General features: G+C 41.8%; 1 protein-coding gene across 3 annotated transcripts in view; it reads left to right on the top strand.

The window, feature by feature from the left end:
* CDH4 (cadherin 4) overlaps window positions 1–19,653 on the top strand; it is a 627,456-nt gene that overhangs the window by 383,531 nt on the left and 224,272 nt on the right. For all 3 annotated transcript variants that reach the window (XM_044986659.1, XM_044986658.1, XM_044986660.1), the window contains one exon: window positions 7,480–7,703. In XM_044986659.1, coding sequence (XP_044842594.1) covers window positions 7,480–7,703 — 224 coding nt within the window. The remainder of the gene's footprint in view (window positions 1–7,479; window positions 7,704–19,653) is intronic.

The following is a 19,653-nucleotide window of genomic DNA, read 5'->3' as shown; positions in this document are numbered from 1 at the left end:
ATCCACCCACAAACTCTGCAAATCCTAGGGACTGTGTGGATTCTGTGGCACCCTGCTGCATTCATTTGTGAGTAACGTGCACTTTGAATGGAGCAGTGCATTGTAGCATTCACTGCTTGTCTCCTAAAGTGCACCCTGAATGAGGCAGTGTTCCATAGGAGCATCATGTAAAGTGCATTTTATAAGGTGCATGCTGTATTTTTTATTTGAAATGTAATATTATTTCATACAGTATATACAGACATCCTGATTCAGGAAAGAAATCAAACCAGTGCTTAACTTTAATTGACTGTAATTTGTAATATATATCTAATAAAAAACGAGGAGTCCTTGTGGCACAAAATACACAAAACTCTGGCCCAATATGACAACCTCCACCTAAGGTGAATGCAAAAACTCGGAGACAATCTTATCCATCCCCCACGCAAGTTTGTCTCCTTAGCGACCATAAAACATTAATACCTTCCTTTCAATCTTAATGAGTCTGTGTGATGGGCTTTTCCATTAAAGACATTTGGATTTAATTGTTGTGAGATAAATTTTCAAAGTATTTAGCTGTATAACTCTCATTAAAGTTTGACTTGTCTGGCTGAATCCCTCTACTCCCGTTTGAAAAGGTACCTGAGAGTCCACAGCAGAGATTATACAGCAATTGTGATCTAAATAGCGGATAAAACAATCCAAGAGAGGATTTTTTCCCAGCAACGTTGTTTGTGCTTTCCATAATTTATTGAAGCAGTTTTTGTAATGTACAATTGTGACATGCCCCAAGGTACAATCTGGACTGTGGAATTGCTGTGCCCCTTAACTATCTTGCTCAGAGTACTTCTCTCACTGCTCTGCTAGTGGCAAGCAGCTCCTTCAGGTTTTGTTCTCACACAGCCATTAGTATGTGAAGGCACACCCAAAGTTACATGCAGGCTCTCTCAGCCACTCACAAACTGTACACAGGAAAACAACGAGGAGTCCTTGTGTCAGCCTTAGAGACTAACAAATTTATTTGGGCATAAGCTTTCGTGGACTAGAAACCACTTCATCAGATGCATCAGGTTGCATCTGATGAAGTGGGTTCTAGCCCATGAAGCTTATGCCCAAATAAATTTGTTAGTCTCTAAGGTGCCACGAGGACGCCTCGTTGTTTTTGCTGATACAGACTAACATGGCTACCACTCCGAAACCTGTATACAGGGAGACACCTGCAAATTCCCCCAACCCGAGCCTTGCACCCCAGAAATATGCATCTTACACTGCTCAAGACCCCCTTGACTAGAGTAAGCTCATTAATTAGTTCATCATACCATCAAAGGGTACAAATATGCAACAGCCTTTGTAACCTGAGTACCAAACCTGTAACCAACCTTCAATCAAAACCACACTGGCTTAGATAAAACATTAAAATAAGTTTAACAACTACAAAAAGATAGATTTTAAGCAATTATAAGTGGTATAAGCATAGACATTCAGAATTGGTTACAAAAGGAAATAAAAGATTTAAAAAACGCAAGCTATTTCCTAAACTTTATCAGGTTAAGTCAAATTTGAAGCAACAAGGCTTCTCTTACCTAAAAGCCTACAGAAGTCTGTGCCAACTGGAAAGCTTTTCCAATTTGGACCACTCCCTAAATTCAAATATTTTTGTCTTCCAAACGATCTTGTTGTCTTCAGTATAGGTGGGGAAGGAGATGTGAAGTGGTGATGTCATTGTCGCTTATTCATACTCTCCACCTGGCATTTAGGAATATCCCCTGACTTGGGTGCAGACACTCAGTCTGTGGTATATGTGAGATTTGTAACATCTCTCAGGTGAATTGCAAATCTTTTGCTAACACCTTTTGTGTATGTGAGGCTTGACATGTAAGGTTTTTGTTCACTATCATTTATTACCTCTGAGGGGCTGGTCTACATGCATTCTTCAGACCCACAACATGTTTCAGTAACAAATATAGAACAAAATTTCATAACTTCAAATGCAATGATGATACACACATTTTAGCTGGATGATGATGCTCAACAGATTATAACTTTTCCAATGATACCTCACAGGGCACACTTTGCACAAGATTCAGGGCTTAAATTTAGCTGAAGTCCACCAGAGCAGACCTCCAGTAAATATTTTGAAACCTGTGGGAGGCGCTGGGTTTCGGAGCTTCAGCCCCTGTGGTGCACAACGCAGGAGCTGAAGTCCTGAGCCCCGGCACCTCCCCTTCCCCCCACAGGGGCTAAAACCTGGAGCTCTGAATTTGAGGGGGGCGGTCCTCTGGGAAATAATCATTGAGAATTTAAATTTTCACAAGATTTATCATAATTTTGTAAAAATGGTGACCATAATAGTGTAGATTGTCACAATCATCATGTGTCATCAGATGTAGGGCATCAATACATTGGTATGTATCAAAGGGCATGATGCATAGGTGAGCCATGAAAGTGCTACCAAAAGCATTAGTGTACTGAGTCACTCAGGGCCTGATCCTGAGAGGGGCTGAGTGGCTACACCTCTCATAAGTCAGTGTCCTTGGCATCTCTCAGATCTACCCTAGATCAGCACTTTAGGGCATACGTAAGTAGTCATAAGAGAGACACAAATGGGCCAGATGGTGACCCCCTCCCCCCCCCGACATTGGTAAACAGGTACCTCTATAGCCCCAATGGAGTCAGTAACTGTTCACCAGTCTGAGTGAAGGATGCACAGTATAGTCCTCACAATAGGGTAACTGCAGCCCTAGTGTCTCTCCTCTGAAGCTAATAAACTGATAGTAAGGATGAACTTGGCCTAATATACTTACTTATTACTCAGGCTGTTTTGCTGGGCTGAGGTCCACATACTCTCCTTGAAGTCTTCTGTCTTTTTGCCCTTCTAAGATCTCAGTTGGGGAGGAATTCCTTGTATTTAATAAATCTCTGTGTATTTGTCTACCTGTTGTATCTGAGAGGAACAAAGTGGAGCAGAGAGGTTGCTTGTTTAAAAAATTAGTCTTAATTTCTCTCAGGATTCTCTCTGTCTAGTCGAGTTTGTTTTAAACTAATGGAAGCAATTAGTGAATCACAGAGGGACTTTGTCTAAGAGGTAGCCATTTTCAGATAATGGAGCATAAAAGTCGGCACAGTGACATATGACACTAGAGCAGCATATTGGAGCAGTGCACTGTGTCTTAAACAGATGTTTAAGTATTTTGAATATTGAATCAATATGTACATATAGGAAGGGATTGTTCACATTGTACATTGCGTTTTTTTTAATTTAAATGAAATCAAACTAAGCGTTGAATTGTTTATAAAAGGCAACCACTACAGCTTCTTTCTGTCTGTCTGTCTGTTTGTCTTTCTTATATATCAATTTTATCACTGTGCCTGTTTGGATTTTAGAGTTTACAGTTCCATTACTGTGACCTCCTGAGGTCCCTTCCAACCCTGATATTCTATGATTCTGTGATACGTAAATCAGGGGCTAATAATGCTCCCAGATTTCGTTTGTACAGTACATAGAGTGCTGGGTGGGAGCAGTATAAAAATAAATGGCAATAATACAGCTATAGGACACTCAGGGCTTGCCTACACAAACATTTAAGCCATGTCTACACTACCGCTTATGTCAGCAAAATTTATGTCACTTAGGGGTGTGAAAAAAACACCCCCGGGAGGACATAAGTTCTGCCAGCATAAATGGTAGTGTGCACAGTGCTACGTCGGTGGGAGAGCTTCTTCTACCCGCATAGCTACCACCACTCATTGGGATGGTTAAATAATGTTGATAGGAGAGCTCTCTCCCATCGGTGTAGAGCGGCTACACAAGAGCTCTTACAGTGGTGGAGCTGCATCGGTACAGCTGTGCTGCTGTAAGCTCTCTAGTGTAGACATAGCCTGAGTTTGCAGCAAGATGGAGTGCAAGTCTACCCTATACTAGCCTGCCACTCACTAACTGCCTATGTGGGCCCAGCTGAGCACTAATAGTGCTTTGAAACAGGAGTAGATTAAAGTGCACTAAGGAACTGTTAGTGCACGTCCACAGTAGGGTGACCAGATGTCCCGATTTTATAGGGACAGTCCGGATTTTTGTGTCTTTTTCTTATATAGGCACCTACTACCCCCCCCACCCCCATCCCAACTTTTCACATTTGCTGTCTGGTCACCCTAGTCCACAGGGTCTACACGGACACTTAGTGAGGGGTAGATTCACACTCCAGCATGCTGCAAACTAAATATATAGACACGCCTGGAGTGTGTTCTTACATATTTACCATGGCTGAGAGTTGGGGGAAGATTGTCAAAAGCTCCTAAGGATTTAGGACCAGGAGTTCCATTGAAAGTCAGTCTCTAAATCCCATAGTGGCATTGAAATCTCTCCCTAAAATGCTAAATACTTCATAGTTTTCTGGTGATAACGTAGCTGTTATATCCTTGGGGCAGCCGGTGTAGGAAGCAATCACTTGAGGCCAGAGAGCAGGCAGCTAACCAAAACCTCCATTTTATTTACAGATATACAGAGAGCTCACTCAGCCGGTTGAAACCGGTTGAGCTAACCCATAATAATCTAACTCAGTTGCCATAGCAACAAAAACCATGACAACCAAATACACAACAGTAGCTTGGCTTGTGAGTGATGCCATGCAAACCTTACATGTTTATACTTATTCAGACTTTAGAGATTCCTCATTATGGGCCTAGTCTAAAACCAGTGGACAGACTCTTCTTGATTTCAGTGGGGTTTGGCTCAGTCTCTATATGTATATGCAGTAATTCAAAGTGATCCCAGGATTTTAACAAGATGTAATGGGCCTGAATTAGAACTCTCACTCCAAAGAGCCACAGCCTTTGAGAACGTTGTGATTCAGTTCCACATCAGAACTTTGCAGCTTGAGGCAACCTCCAATTTTTATTGACATCATGTAAGGCCTAATTCTGTAGTCGTTCCTCATCCCTTACCCCAGCAAAACTCCTGTTCATCTCAACAGAAGTTTTGCCTTAGTAAGAACTAAGCTTCAAGCTACTGCACATCTTCCATTTTCTACGGCATCAGTGACTGGACCTGAGACTACCAAGAACTTCAGAGCCACGGCCACAGAAAATTCCTGTATTTGGTTCCTGTGTCGTGTCCCTCAGTGTCTATGTTTGATGCAGACTGTGAACTCTTAAAGGCAGGGATTGTGCCTCCCTTTCCAAACCTCTGTAGAGAGCTGTTCAAAGTTACGTACTCATCATAACCAAAATAAAGATAACAATAATGTAATACTGTATAGACAAACCAAGTCATTATTTTTTGTTTGAACTTCTAGCAATGCAGAAGATGACCATTCCTATCATGTAAAAAATATTCAGTGTGTTGGAGGTGGGAGGCACAGATAACTGGGGAGAGATTTAAATTGAAATATTCCAGATGAGACAGGCGTAGAAGTCATTTACTGCAAACCAAGCAACAATGAAAGGTGAAGTCATAGAATAACACACTTTATAAAACAAAACAGTGAAGAGCTTTTTTCCCCTGGGTTTTGGAATAAACAGTAATTAAATCATGTAAAATGTGACAGTGAAATTGCTTAAAAAAAATCCTCCCACTATAATTGCTTTGATACCCACATTTTTTTTAAATACTAGGTAACTTTATCCAGTGTTTCTATCAGCAAAATGTGACACTTGCTGTTGGTGCCTCATAATTTATGGCAGCATTGGCTGACTGTTCCAACAGCATATAGATTTTAAAATGTACTAAAATGGTTTAAATAAATATATAATCTGGAAAGCCTTTGTAAGCAGCACAGTTGTGAAATGATCTCAATACTAAACCCATTTAGAGATACACTTTGCATAATGCAGCAGAAGGATGGTCCAGTGGTTGGAGTGTTAGTCTAGGACTCAGGAGACCTAGATTCAGTTCATTGCTCCATCACAGGCTTTGTTTGTGACCTTGGGCAAGTCACTTAGGGCTTGTCTACGCAGGGATGCTCAGGATAATTAATTTGAATTAACTAAAGGTCTGAATTTAAAGTGGATTAGTTAAAGCCCCTGTTTGAATGCTCTAGTTCAGAATTAGTGTCCTCAATTTGGTTTAGTTTAATTCACTTCCAAAATGAATTAAGTTATAGTGAATTCAAGCCAATTTAATTCTGAATGGGAGTATCCACACAGGGGTTTAATGCCGCTGAGCTAATCCACTTTAAATTCATACCTTTAGTTAATTTGGATTAATTTTCCTGAGTGTCCCTGTCTAGACAAAATCCTAAGGGTATGTCTACACAGCAAAGAAGAACCTGCGGCTGGCCCATGCCAGCTGACTCAGCAAGACCCTCCCACCAGGGACCTGGAGCTCAGGCTCCAGCCTGAGCCCAGAAGTCTATGCAGCAATGGGCCAGGGGCATGGATTTTTCTTTGCTATGAAGACATATCTTAAGTGTCTCTCTGTCTCTATTCACTGTGTAAAAAGGGGTTATAATAGCACTGTCCGACCTCTTGGAGGGTATTAGGAGGATAGATACATAAAAGATTGCAAGGTGCTCACATAGGACAGTGATGGCAGCCATATAAGTACCTAAGACAGATAGCTGTATATCCATTTGCAAACACATGAAATGTTTTCACTGCTGTAATGTGTTTCTTTTGATAGCGTGTATGGTTTTTTTTCTGGTGGCTTCTTGGAGCAGTCAAAAATACTGTGCTTTGCTGGTTCAAAACTTATCTAATCTGTCAATTGTGTTGCTTAATTAATATGGGATGATTTGTTTTGTTTTTAACCTAACGTTTGTGATATTCAGCATGGCATGCATAAAAAGTGCTTCTCAATCTCATCTTTAAATTAATTCTACTTAAAAATACACAAAGATTTATCAGTAAGAGAACTTTGATCTGATTTTATCTATATATATAGAGAGAGAGAGAGAGACTGTACATTGCAGTTTGTAGCTTGTTTCAGAGTTCCAACTCTTTCACTTAACTGTAATATGCCGAACAGCCAGATCAGTGAGAGATTACAGTTCTATCTGTGTATCTGACTCCAGCAGAGGGATACATTTAAAATTTTTCTTTGTGTACAAAATATTTTTTATTATTCTGATAATGGAATTGTTACAGGTGTCTAAATTTTAGTTGAGCATCTATACATTTCTGTCTCGTAGGTAAATTGTTCAAGGGTTGGGCAAAAAAACTACATTTTGTCTAAAGAAAACCCACAGTGAGGTAATAGACTCTAGTTGAATGTAAAAGATAATGGTGACAAGGGAGAAATCCACTTGTAGAAATGGGGAACAGCTGTGTTTTAGATCGAATGAAACTGTATCAAATACTTTAAAAATGGCCCACAGCTTCTTCCCTGGGGATGGAGATAAAGCACAAGAGCATTCCTGAAAGGTCAAAGAAACAGTTAAATCATTTCCTTGATGGTTATTAGAGATATAGAGCATGCGGCTGAAAATTAAATGTCTGAAACTTGTGTTTGATTGCTTTTTTTTTAATCTGATATGCATGTTCTCTGTCTCTTGCCTCCTATTCTAGTGAAATTTAGTGACTGTCCTGGGAACAACGGAATTCGGTTCGAAACCAACAACTTGGACTTCAAAGTGAGGACAGATGGGACCATATATGCTGCCCGCCAGGTGCAAATCCCCTTGAAGCAGACAGTGTTTATGGTAACTGCATGGGACCGCCAGACCCTAGAGAGATGGGAGACAATGGTCAGATTACTGGTTGGGGAGAAAACACAGCACAATGGACACAAGGTAAAGGCCTTTAAGGCTGTCTTTCCTTGATTAAAATTGCCTCTTGTGGTGTTTCATAGAATCATAGAAATGTAGAGCTGGAACGGACCTCAAGAGGTCATCTAGGCCATCTCCATGCACTAAGGCAGGATTAAATATGCCTGTTTCTCAAAGAAGTTGCACATAATATGAATGTGAACTACATGTATTGTACAACTGTATTTAAAGGGCAGGTTTTCAAATAGGAAGTGCCACAAGCCATGGCCAACATCTTGTGAACAATTCTTAAGCAGTATATTCTCCTGCTGACATATGTGCTTTCACTTAGTGTTACTAGAGAGGAGAATAAACTTCTCAGTTCATACTTTTATAGTCTTGAGTGATCACCTGGTTCTGATATACTGGTATATAGTGAAGCTTTTTAGTCTATAGAATTTTTCCTATTAGAATTTCTTTGCTGTTTACAGTTAATATTGTTCCTCCACTGGAAATAAAGCCCTCGAATGAATGAATAGCAATAAGACCCTGTGACCGACTGCCTTCCAGAACTTAACTGCAACCTTTTCTCAAAACACCCAGGGTCACATTTTGCTCTGTTGCAGTGATGTAAATCTGGAATAACACCACTGACTCTGTTTCCGCTGGTGCAGCTGAGAGGGGAATTTGACCCATGAAGTTTTCTACAGTGATTTTATAATAATAAATTTCTTGCAACGAACAATGTCTGTCCCTCTCTAAAGCCCCATGGAAATGCAGCGTGCTCCCACAGTGAAGATCAAAAGAGGAGATTTTAGCTTGTTTTCTTCAAAGACAGCAAGGGCTGGAGCATTGTTTCTGGCTCATAAGCAACACTCTAGTGCCCTCAGTGGCCAAAAGGGCAACCAGGCACAACATGGCACCTTTGTGGCAGGCATTCAGTCTGCTGAGTATCAATGTCCTTTCTCCCTGGAGTTAAACAACCCAAGCCAGTTCCAAAGCCTTAGAAAAACCACCATTACATAGGGGAAATTTCATGAGACATCGCATCTCCAGTGTATTAATTATTATATATTTAACATCATAGATGTGCATGGTGACTAAAAACGAAGAAACAGTCCCTGCCCTGCAGTCTGAGGGCTACGTCATGGAATTTAGGCTATGTCTACAGTATGAGAGAGGGGGGTGATTTCTCCTGCTTGTGTACGCAGACTCTGTGACTACTGTGAGTATAACTAGCAGTGTAGCCACAGGAGCAGAGGCATGGCTGAGCCGTATTGAGTACATACCTACCGGTTTCACGCATGGCTCAGCTGAGCCTCCACTGCCATTACCAGTGCTACTGTGGCAACACTGCTATTTACACGTGCGCTAACTCGATGAGAGCTAGCACGAGTAAGTGTACATGAGCAATGGACTCACAACCCTACCTCATAGTGTAGACGACAGTGGTACAGCGCCAGCCCACCAAAGGGGCAGCTCAGGGAGGCCACACCCAAGCGGCGGAAAATAAAAAATAAGCTGCAATTAGCGGCACTTTGGCGGCAGCTCTACCGCTGCCGCTTCATTCTTCGGTGGCAATTCGGCGGCCAGTTCTTCGCTCCGAGAGGGACTGCGGGACCCGCCACAGAATTGCCGCCAAAGAGCCGGACTTGCCGCCCCTCTCCGTTGGCCGCCCCAAGCACCTGCTTGCTGCCCTGGTGCCTGGAGTTGGCCCTGCTGGGCGGTCACAGTCCTGCTTCCTTCCCATCCTTTTTGGGACAGTTTTCACCTGCTGGGAGACATGGTAGAAAGCACTTAAATGGAGTTGTTTTCTGTAGCCACCCAATGTTTTCACCTCAGAACTTTTACAAGGCTTTGAGCCATGTACATATACCGCCTCCTCCATCTTCTGCAGCATTGCTCTGTCTTGTACAAGACATAATTAAGCCCTGTACATTATATCAAAAGAATCCAGCTAGGCAACATTTTTCAGAGAAAAATGCAGATACACCTCAATGTTCCACGAATTTTTGTTGGTTTCACTGAATTGTTTCAGTTGGAAAAAAAAATAATCCTAAGAAATCAAACTCTTTCATTTTGACATTTTTCCTAATATATTTTAAATGTTTTGGTTCAAAATGACTTTTTCTTTCAAGAATGTCCTTTAATTTTATTTTAGAAAATCCAAACAAAAATATATAAAACTCTTGAAATGTTTCATTTTGGAGATGCACAAATTTTGTTTTACTTTTTGATTCGCTAAAAATTCTGAAAAAATTCATTTTGTGTTTGAGCTTAAAAGCGATTTAAAAAAATTCAGAGTTGCCAATGAATTGAAAAAAAAATCTATTAATCACAAAGCTCTGCAAAAGAAAGCCCATTTCTCTTTAACAGTAGATTTAAATATTGGGGAACAAAGTAATGCAACCTCTGTACTGCAGTTTCTTCTCACTCTGGAAAAACCCAGAGAATGCACATTTCTGCTTTAGTAAAATATTTGACTGGAAATTCCTCTAATGTTAATATAAACTGAACTGTGGTTCAAGATAGACTGAGCCACAGCTTTTTAAAATTCATATCGTTCCTTTCTAAAAGCCTTATTAGTGTATAGTTTGAGGCTGAAAAATTGTGGAAAACAAGACTAATGACAAGGTCATAGACAGTTTTATTGTGCCACATCGCAGGCATCTGACTTGTGTTTTATTTAAACCCTTATGCTTTTTGCAAGCAAAATAAGACTTTGTTTACCAAAGAAAGGAACAACATCATGAGATTATTTTCAAAGATAACAACGTGGCGCTAAAAACCAACACTATCCAGTTTCAGGCCACGACCCTAATATAGAGCATTTCATGGCTTTTACAGGAAAAGATTTGAAATGTATTTTTATAAGGTATAATACGACTCAAGCAAAAATGCTTTTACAAAAACTGTTTTAGGGACTTTTCTGATTCACCTGCAAGACTTCAAATAAATATCAATAATGTTTCCTGAGAGCAACAAACCATTATGTGTGATCTGTGTTGCGGTATAGACGAGTGTTTCTCAACCTCTTTGATACTAGGGACCAGCTTGCTGCCTTCCTAAATTGTGTCAGGGAGATTTTAGGGACCGACGCGGATCAATGGACCAATTGTTGAGAAACACTGGTGTAGACAATCAAAATCATCCATTTTACTTTGTAAATCTGTGAGCGATTTTGTGTAGGTGATCTGTAGCTCCTGGATCATTAAAAATTGCTGGCATTAAGTCTCTCACCCAGCCCTCTGCTGTCAGAGTTTGCTGCCATTTGTCCCTACCACAGACATCCCCTTTGGGGCTGGTTAGCACTCACCTGTAATTCCTCCTGCTCCTGGGGGATTGCAGACCAACTATGGCTGACTCTTGCAGAGATATACTGGGCAAAAGAGAAGTGTCATATTCCTCTGCTTCCCCACCCCACCCACCTGCCTATTCATTGAAGGGGGAAACAAAATTTGGTTCAGAATTATCAATGAATTAAAATTCCATAAGGAAATTATTGGCCTACCTGGCTGGAGTGGGCACCAGTCAAAAGTTAACTTGTCCTAATGCTTCCTACAGTGCAACCCTTACAGAGAAGAAGGCTGATCCAGTGGTTAGGGCACTAGCCTGGAACTGAGGAGACATAGGATTAGATCCCTGCTCTGCCATGCACTCTCGGGGTGTGGGGTCTTGGGCAAGTTACTTAAAATAGAGATAATTGCATGGCCCTACCTCTCTGTACTGTTGTCAGGATGCATTCATTCAAGATTGGGAGGCTCTCAGATATTGTGAAACAGAGGCAATAGATGGAGCTTAGACAGAAACAGCATGGTATTTGAGAAGCCTTCACAATGGGTAGCGTGCTGGTAGACTGCTGCTCTGCCATTGAATTCACAAGGGCTCTGTGCTGCTGCAGCAGTCTACCTGCAAGCTGTTCCCTGGAGAATTAGAGATTTTGTTATTACCCAGGTATCTCAGTAACAGCAGCATGGTTACTCTTGCTGAAAACTGACATTTTTAAAGCTGAGCAACGCTTACACTATGGCTCTGTTTCCTCTCTTTTGTTCTACACCCATAAAATTTGCTAATTACCTTAGAGATAACGTAACCTCATTCTTGAAGGATCAATAAGGAATGCTACATAAACATGAGGTAACAGCTATTTATCCTAGGCATAGCTGGCCTGACAAATTTTCAGTGTTCACCACTGTAATAGAAGGATTTTAACTACAGAATCTAAGTTTCATTAGATTATGATAAAAGTCAGGGTAAGTATAAAACCCATTTTATGAGTCATAGAGATTTTTTTTTCTCCTAGCAACTACTTGAAAGTAAACTTTTTTCTGGTGAGTACAAGTGGTGTTAGTAACTGTAGGAACTTTTTTTTGTTCAGTCTTGCAGGAAACCTGATAGCAATTCAATTAGAAAATGCAAATGAGGTCACATATTTCCCACTGGAGTGCTGAATTACCCCAGAGGAAACTGAGCGATATTCTAGCATAACAGTAAATACTTAAGATAAAGTTTTTCACACTGTTCTCATCTGACTGGCTGTTGTTGCAATTGAAAGTGTCAATGGGACCTGTGGGTATAGTTTGCAAACAAGAAATTGTTGTTTATGGAACTAATATTAGGCCCTTATAGCTCACGTCAGCATTTATGAAAAGATAAACTTGAGTGGGATAATATTCTAGAAGAAAACAAAGTCAGCTTGCTGGCTTTACTTATCTGGAATTAGCTATGCATTGTTGGCTTTGCTAAGAACACGTACTGTGGTTTTCTATCAAATGCATATTCAATTAACCAAATGCAAAGGATGAAAACTATAGGCTTGTAAACAGTGATAGAGTTGAAGATGTCAGTCTTCAGAATACCCCATGTTTCATGTGCACACCATGAAATCTTCCTAAAGACTATGGATGATTCTGTATCCATCTACTTCCTAGCCTTCCATACCTCCCCTTCCAGTCTATACAAAGTGCAGTTACTGAGATCCTAATCACTGTCTATCACACCAATCCTCTCCACCCACTTCTTTGAATCCCTTGAAGTCAGTGGACCTGTGTTGATTTTCACCAGCTGAGGATTTGGCCTATAAAGGGCAAACTGAACTTTTTTCCCCCTTATACATATGTGCTGAAACACATTAAATCAGTTGTGACCAACTGTTTTCTCTTCATGACTGTATTTATCACTCTATACGTTAATATTGATATCACGGAAACAGAGAAGAGAGTTCACAGCAGAAGGGGTTGGGGATACAAGAGGTGTTATGGCAACCTTTGTTGCTGTCAGTAACTTATCCAAGGAGAGATCTGTTTTTACTTCAGTTATTCTCTTTGTAAATCCTACTGTCTTCCTGCCCTGTCCTCCCCAGTTCTCATAACTGAAGAGGGATTTTGTGAAGTCAATGGAAATTGTGCAAGTAAAACCTCGCAAATACATGCATATCCACCAGCACAAGCAAAAAAGTAGAGATATCTGTGTCTAAAAAATCAATACTCACGTAAGCCCTGCCTACGTTGTGCTACATCCCATCTCATTTTGACGTTCTTTCAGGAACCAGATGTAGAATCAGCTGCTACACACCATGAACATGAAAATCTTGTGGAATCAGTGCCAATTGACTGTTAAGGCTATTTTCCCAAGTTACAGCTCTTCCGTTATCACCTGTGGAGTTTTACCCTTGCTAACTGTCGAACGTGTTTTCCACCCCTGGGATCACATATATAAAAGATTGAAATACCTCAACAAGAAAAAAGAGACTTGTTCAGAATAAGGCTTGTTTACGCCATCGCCAGCCAGGGTGTGCCTTTGATGAGTCTGGGGGCAATGAAATACACCTTTCTCTATTCTCTGTGTGGAGCGGGGGAGAGTACAGGGGGAAGATCCCAAGCAGGGGTAGCGCTATACGTGCTGCATATTTTCCCCTCCCCCTCCTGCTGGGCTGCAGAATGTGTATATGGAACATGGGGGAAATGCTGCTTCATTCTCTTTCCCTCCCTCCCATACCAGTCTCTTCCCCCATGCACAGGGGATGGGCTAACTCACACGGCAGCAAGGTAGTGAAACTTGTCCTGCCCACTCCTGCCATTGGATGGGGGCAGGTTTGAATCATGGACTGGCTGAGGGGCATTCTGCCTCCCTAAAAATTCTCTTGTGCTTTCAGATGTGTCTGATATCCTGCTTTCTTTTCTTTCCTGAACTGGTTTACAGTGTTAAGAAGCTTTTGTAGTTCTCCACAAAAATGATTGTATTTGAATAATAGTTAGAGGGAACCAAATTTTCAAGAGCCTACCCAACCCACCAGATGCATAATATGCTCACACACTTGTTGTGACTGCAGAATCCTACATTTGCATGCACACGGCATTTTTCATGCACAGCACAAACAGCACATGCATACAGCCGGTTGCACAGTTTGGTCACATAAGCGCACCAGTTTCCTCATGCCAGTGATGGATTTGGCATGCATAATACATGTGTGCGCGTTTTGCAGGGCACAGTCTCCTTCTTTAAGGGAAGATGGCTCCATTAGAATCTCGCTCAAACTTTTTCTTGTCTGTCAGCTGATGTATTCTGGAAGTCTGTGTGGCTTGCCAAATCTGACAGTTTTTCTTACTAATTGACTCTAATGTGATCTGTTCTATACAGCCACACTGTTAACTGATAAAAAAAAGAAAGTAATGAATTTTTGCCTAACTAGCTGATTTAATTTAAAATGTTTTATACTGTAATTGTACGGTTTCCATAAACTGAGAGGTAATTTTGTTTAATGAGTTCCTAACCAAACATAACATTCTTGACTGTGTGTAGCCAGATTTGATAAAGGTCACAAATACTCAGATTCCACTGTTTGCCTTTGTAAATAGCCGTGATCAAACAGCTTGATTTGGCATTAGAAATATCCGGGCTGGATTGGTTCCCCCTATTCCTGTTTGCACCAGAAATTATTAATATAGTTTTAGGAGCAGAGGGGGATCTTCTCTGTATCCGAACACTGTTCATTATCTTTAAAGTGGAAATACACTGCCAAAATCACGTCTTATTGTCAATTAGTGGCTTCTCTGCAAACACATTAATTTAATGCCCCTGCTGAAGTACTGTGCACATTGGAACATCTTGCTGCTAAAATGCCAGTTTTCAGAGCACTTTGACACAAATCATTCATGAATAGCAATTTATGCTTTGATGCTAATGGGATGTGACGTGAAGCTATCTTTGATTAAATTCACCACAGAGCTTACAACTATTTGTAAATATGGCTGATAAGTAGCCATAATAGACTTCCAATAGGAAAACAACAGAGAAAAACAGATTATGGATTCCTCACCTACCAGGGCTGGCTCCAGCTTCTTTGCTGCACCAAGCAGCGAAGTGTGTGCGGGGGGAGATAAAGCCGTGATCGGCGGCAATTTGGCGGGAGCTCTACTGCGCCGCTTCATTCTTCGGCGGCTATTTGGCGGTGGGTCCTTCGCTCTGAGAGGGACCAAAGGACTTGCCGCTGAATTGCCACCGACGACCCGGATGTGCCGCCCCTTTCCATTGGCCGCCCCAAGCACCTGCTTCCTTTGCTGGTGCCGTGAGCCGGCCCTGTCACCTGCACAGTTCTAACACAACAGCTTAAACTAAACTGACTGCAGTAAAAGGAGATCTAAAATAAAAAGGGTCATCCGTCTACCACATTTTCCTCCCTGCCTTCAACTTTGGCAAATTCAGCAATGACCTAAATACAAAAGAATCAATTACCCTAAAATAAATTCTCCTTTTGTTCTGAAAACCTTTCATTATGCTGCGTGAAAACACAAAATGAAATCACTCTCACTGCTAAGAGATCAAAAGTAGAAAAAAGGTGTATTTTGGAGAAAAGGGCCTTATTCTCCCTCTGTTACCATCACTGATGTCAGCAAACTGTTGTCTCCTCAGAACAGAATTCATGCAAATGTTTATTCAGCACCATTCTCGTGTTCTCTTTGTTAAAGAACTTAGATATATTTTCATTGTTTTATTTTGTGGTTTGGTAAATAGCATTTTCTGCTGTCATTCCCATAGCTACCATGGAAACCAGCTAAAATGCTTCAGAATAAATACTTTTAAATAAATATGCTGGGAGGAAGGAAATGGTGCCACCTTTCAAAATGTGTATTGGTGTGCAGGAAGAAGAGAGATATGTTGGAGGATGGGATTGAAGATTGTTCTCTAGAGATTTGTCATTTATTTAAAAAAAATCTAACCTCAGTAAAATATTGGGTCTGACAATAAAAACAAAACAAAAAACAGATTATTTATCTTCTGAAATGTGTCTGACCCAAAGCAATGAAAATAATAAGACTAACAAATCAGAAAAACACAAGCAAGTCATAAATAATATTGATATTTTGGAAATGAAAACACTTTTCCCTTTCCTCCCACTGTGGTTATTGTTTATTCACGAAGCAAGAGTAATATATTTCAGCATTGAATGGGAAATGTTTCATTTCCAGGGCTGATCGCTATAAAATTAATAATCTTTAAAGAATACACCTAAAGACACAATATTATTTATATGCAGAGAATGGCGGCTTATTTACCCAAATGTTAGTGCGATCCAAAATGTTCAGCTAAGCAGGAACACAAAATATATTATATTATATTATGTAAATGGGATTGTGATACGCTCTGCTGGATAATAACTTCCAGATGTCTCTGTAGCCAGAGGCTGACAGATATCAAAGACAGGTTGGCTGGAAGGGGAGAGGTGCCAGCTGGCTGGACTGGTTACTGCTAAGTGTAGCGGAAGGCGAAAGCTGGTGTTACTTCACACACACTGATTTTATTTGTGGACTAGTGAAAAGATTGTGGCGCAGCTTTCTCTTTGCTATCTGAGATGGTAATTGTGGTTATTGGAATCCTTAGAGACATTCATCTTATGTGAGTTATTTCCTTCTTAGGTCTATTTTGTAAATGGGAGTTGAGCTTAGCACAACAGGCCACCCATTAAAGTTTGACAAGCCACAAACTAACAATAGCAAGCATTTAAATACAGGGTACTCCTGGCCTTTGCAGCCAATGCAAAATGGAAATGAGGAATCTCTGAGTTATTGAAGTCAGGAGATAAACAGGCAGAAGCCCAGTAAAGCCAGAGCTCCAAGGAACCTCTGGTGTTTTAAGCATCATCATCTAAACTTGCTTAGACTTTGTCTACATTAGCACATTTGTCAGTAAAAGTGTTGCCAGTCAGGGGTGTGAAAAAACACACCTGCCCTGACAAACAAAACTTTCACTGACAAAAGCACCGGTGAGGACAGCGCTATGTCAGCAGGAGACGCTCTGCTGCTGACATAGCTACCACCACTCGTTAGGGGTGGTTTAATTATGCCAGCAGGAGAGCTCTCTCCCACCAGCATAGAGTGGCCACACAGGAGACCTTACAGAGGCACAGCTGCAGCTGTACAGCTGTGCCACTGTAAGGTCCGTAGTGTAGACAAATTAGTTTTAAACTCTGGAAGTCACCCAGAGTCTCGTCTACACAAGCATTAAATACCAGTATTCAGAAGAACACCTAGTGTAGACAAGGCTATCCAGCCCGCAGTCATTTAAGTTCATGGTAAGAATGAACCAGGAAACATGGGTCCCAGGCTTACTCCCACTGAAGTCAATAACAAAGCTCCAGTTATGGACTTCAATGAGACCAGGCACTGACACATGGATTGTCCTGGGAACAAAGGGAGTTTGTCTAATATTAAAGATTGAAAGCAGGGACACTGCCTTCTGTATCTCATTCAGTTCTGAGCACCCTGTTAGCACGAAGGACTTCACCCAGTATCCATTGACGTCAATCGAAGGACACAGGTTGACTTCAATGGGCATTGGATCAAGTAACAAGTAAAAGTGAAAATATTGTGGGATAATTTATAAACCTATTAACAGTAAATATGCTGCAAGGAAAACACAGAATGTAGAGGACATTTCTCCTTGTTACAAATGTAGGGCCAGGTTCTGCCACCTTTATGCACTGTCACAGGCTGGCTGGCCCTTTAAGGGTTTAGCCTGTAATGGATCATCGATCTCCCCCACCCACACATGTACACACATCTGCTGGAGATCAGGTGGCTCAACTTAGTTATCAGACTCAGGTGAGGCAGTGCTGGGGGCTTTCCATAAAGAGCTGGGTGAGCCCAGCTGGAAGTGAGGAGTTCTTATTTTCTAGGAGCGGCCTGGAAGAAGGCAGAACTTCAGAAAGGGGAGAAGAGCAGAGAAGCTACTCCCAGAATGAACTGGGTCTGACTGGAGGCAGGAACCCTGATGAGCGGCACCTGCCTGACCTGCTTAGAAAGGGGAGGAGTATGCCAGCCCCTGGGTAGTGGGGATGTTTCAGGCACAGGAACCTGTGACGAGGCATGGAAAGACTACCGCGTTTGAGGTGTGTCTGTGAGGAAGAGGTGGCTGGGCTGAGGGTTTGGTTGTTTCCATAGTTTTAGATGGACTTTAGTAACCGGCTCCGATGCCCAACAAGGGGCTGGACACTGTAAAGTGGTCTGGTTGGAGGGCCAGGCCGCTCCTACAACTGAGGTAGGACAAAGCACTGTGGGGGAAACTGAGGCAAAAGTTGCTGCAGCGCTACATGTGAACACAAGGGGGTGGGCTGGGATGGCAACTGCTACACAAACACACTGACTTTACTAGGACTGCTTGAAAAGTTAGGGGGCTACTCAGCGTAAGGATGTGGGACTCTGGCCTCCCTGATCAAGCTCTAGAAGAGAAGGGGAACCATTGCTCCATTTTAAAATAACGGGAGCGCACAGTGAATACTGAACACATGATTTTTTTGGTATTTGGCTTTTCATGGGAAGAAATGTTACTTTATTAACAAATATTACCTGTAGTGCAGTAGCTCCTAGGAGCCCCAGTCATGGGCCAGGACCCCTTCGTCCAAACACAGAACAAAAAGATGGTCTCTGCCCAAAAGAACATACTAGCTAAATAATACAGATAACATTGCTAACTTTAGAGTCCTTTCAGGAACAGTTCTTAATAAATCTTCCCTGATACCTTTGTACTAACTACACGTAGAAACCACTGGCAGAAAGTAGAATTAGATTCCTGGTTTGGCATGTGTTTTCCCTCCTGTTGCAGAATGAGGTGCAGTGTAAATATAGTCCAGCGGACTTTGTTTTCATTCCTCACGTGGTCATGATACAGGGAATTCCCCTACATCTGTCTGAAATACACCCTGGGGTATCCCACTCATGCCAACCCGCTAGGGACTCTAGAAACAGCTAAAATAGATCCAGCGATTACAGAGTAATGATCTGCAAAGGGCAAATGTCACGCTGAGTTTGTATCCACTAAGTGTGTAGAGAATCAGCAGGAGAAAAAATGATACTATTGCAAGTGTAGGCCCCAAAGTAAGTGGCACATTGTGCCTGTCCCTTATTCAATTGCATGGGAGTAGGGAGAGCACAAGGTGACCATCTGCCTATATTCACCCCAAGCACAAAGGTTAAGGACATGCATAGTCCCTGCTTTTGGGGGAACACAGGGATTGCACAAGGCATACATCACTCCATAAAGGATGATAAAGTGGAGTGATGCCCCTCACACATCCCAGCCACGCTGAACCACAGAGCTGGTTGGTTGTAGGAGAGGACAGCACGCTGAAGAAGCAGCTCCTGAGGCAGTGTCTCTCCCTGTGTTTATAGCTGTGCAGCTTCCTCTGCCCTCAGCGTAATTTGGCCCTACATAAATAAAAGACAGGAGGGCCCAAATCTGCATTCCATTCTGGCCCTTTATCCTGCTCCAGGGAATGTAGCAAGGGGAGGGAATATGGGTGGAATGCTGTTGCCTTCCAGCAGGTCCTGGAGTAGAGTAGCATAAATTTTGCTGGGGGTTGGCTGATAGTACAAATAGCCACATTGCAACCACCATCACACCTTCCCCCCTTCCTGCGACAAACACATCTCAGGTAGAACAGAGAGCCAGGCTCAGAATATGCCCTGAAAGAAAATGAGGTGGTGGGGAGATTCAAATG

This window comes from Mauremys mutica, chromosome 13 (genome assembly GCF_020497125.1).
Source record: "Mauremys mutica isolate MM-2020 ecotype Southern chromosome 13, ASM2049712v1, whole genome shotgun sequence".
Taxonomy (NCBI): Eukaryota; Metazoa; Chordata; order Testudines; family Geoemydidae; genus Mauremys; species Mauremys mutica.
Note: the sequence above shows the minus strand (reverse complement) of the source record. Positions and strands in the feature narration are given on the sequence as shown.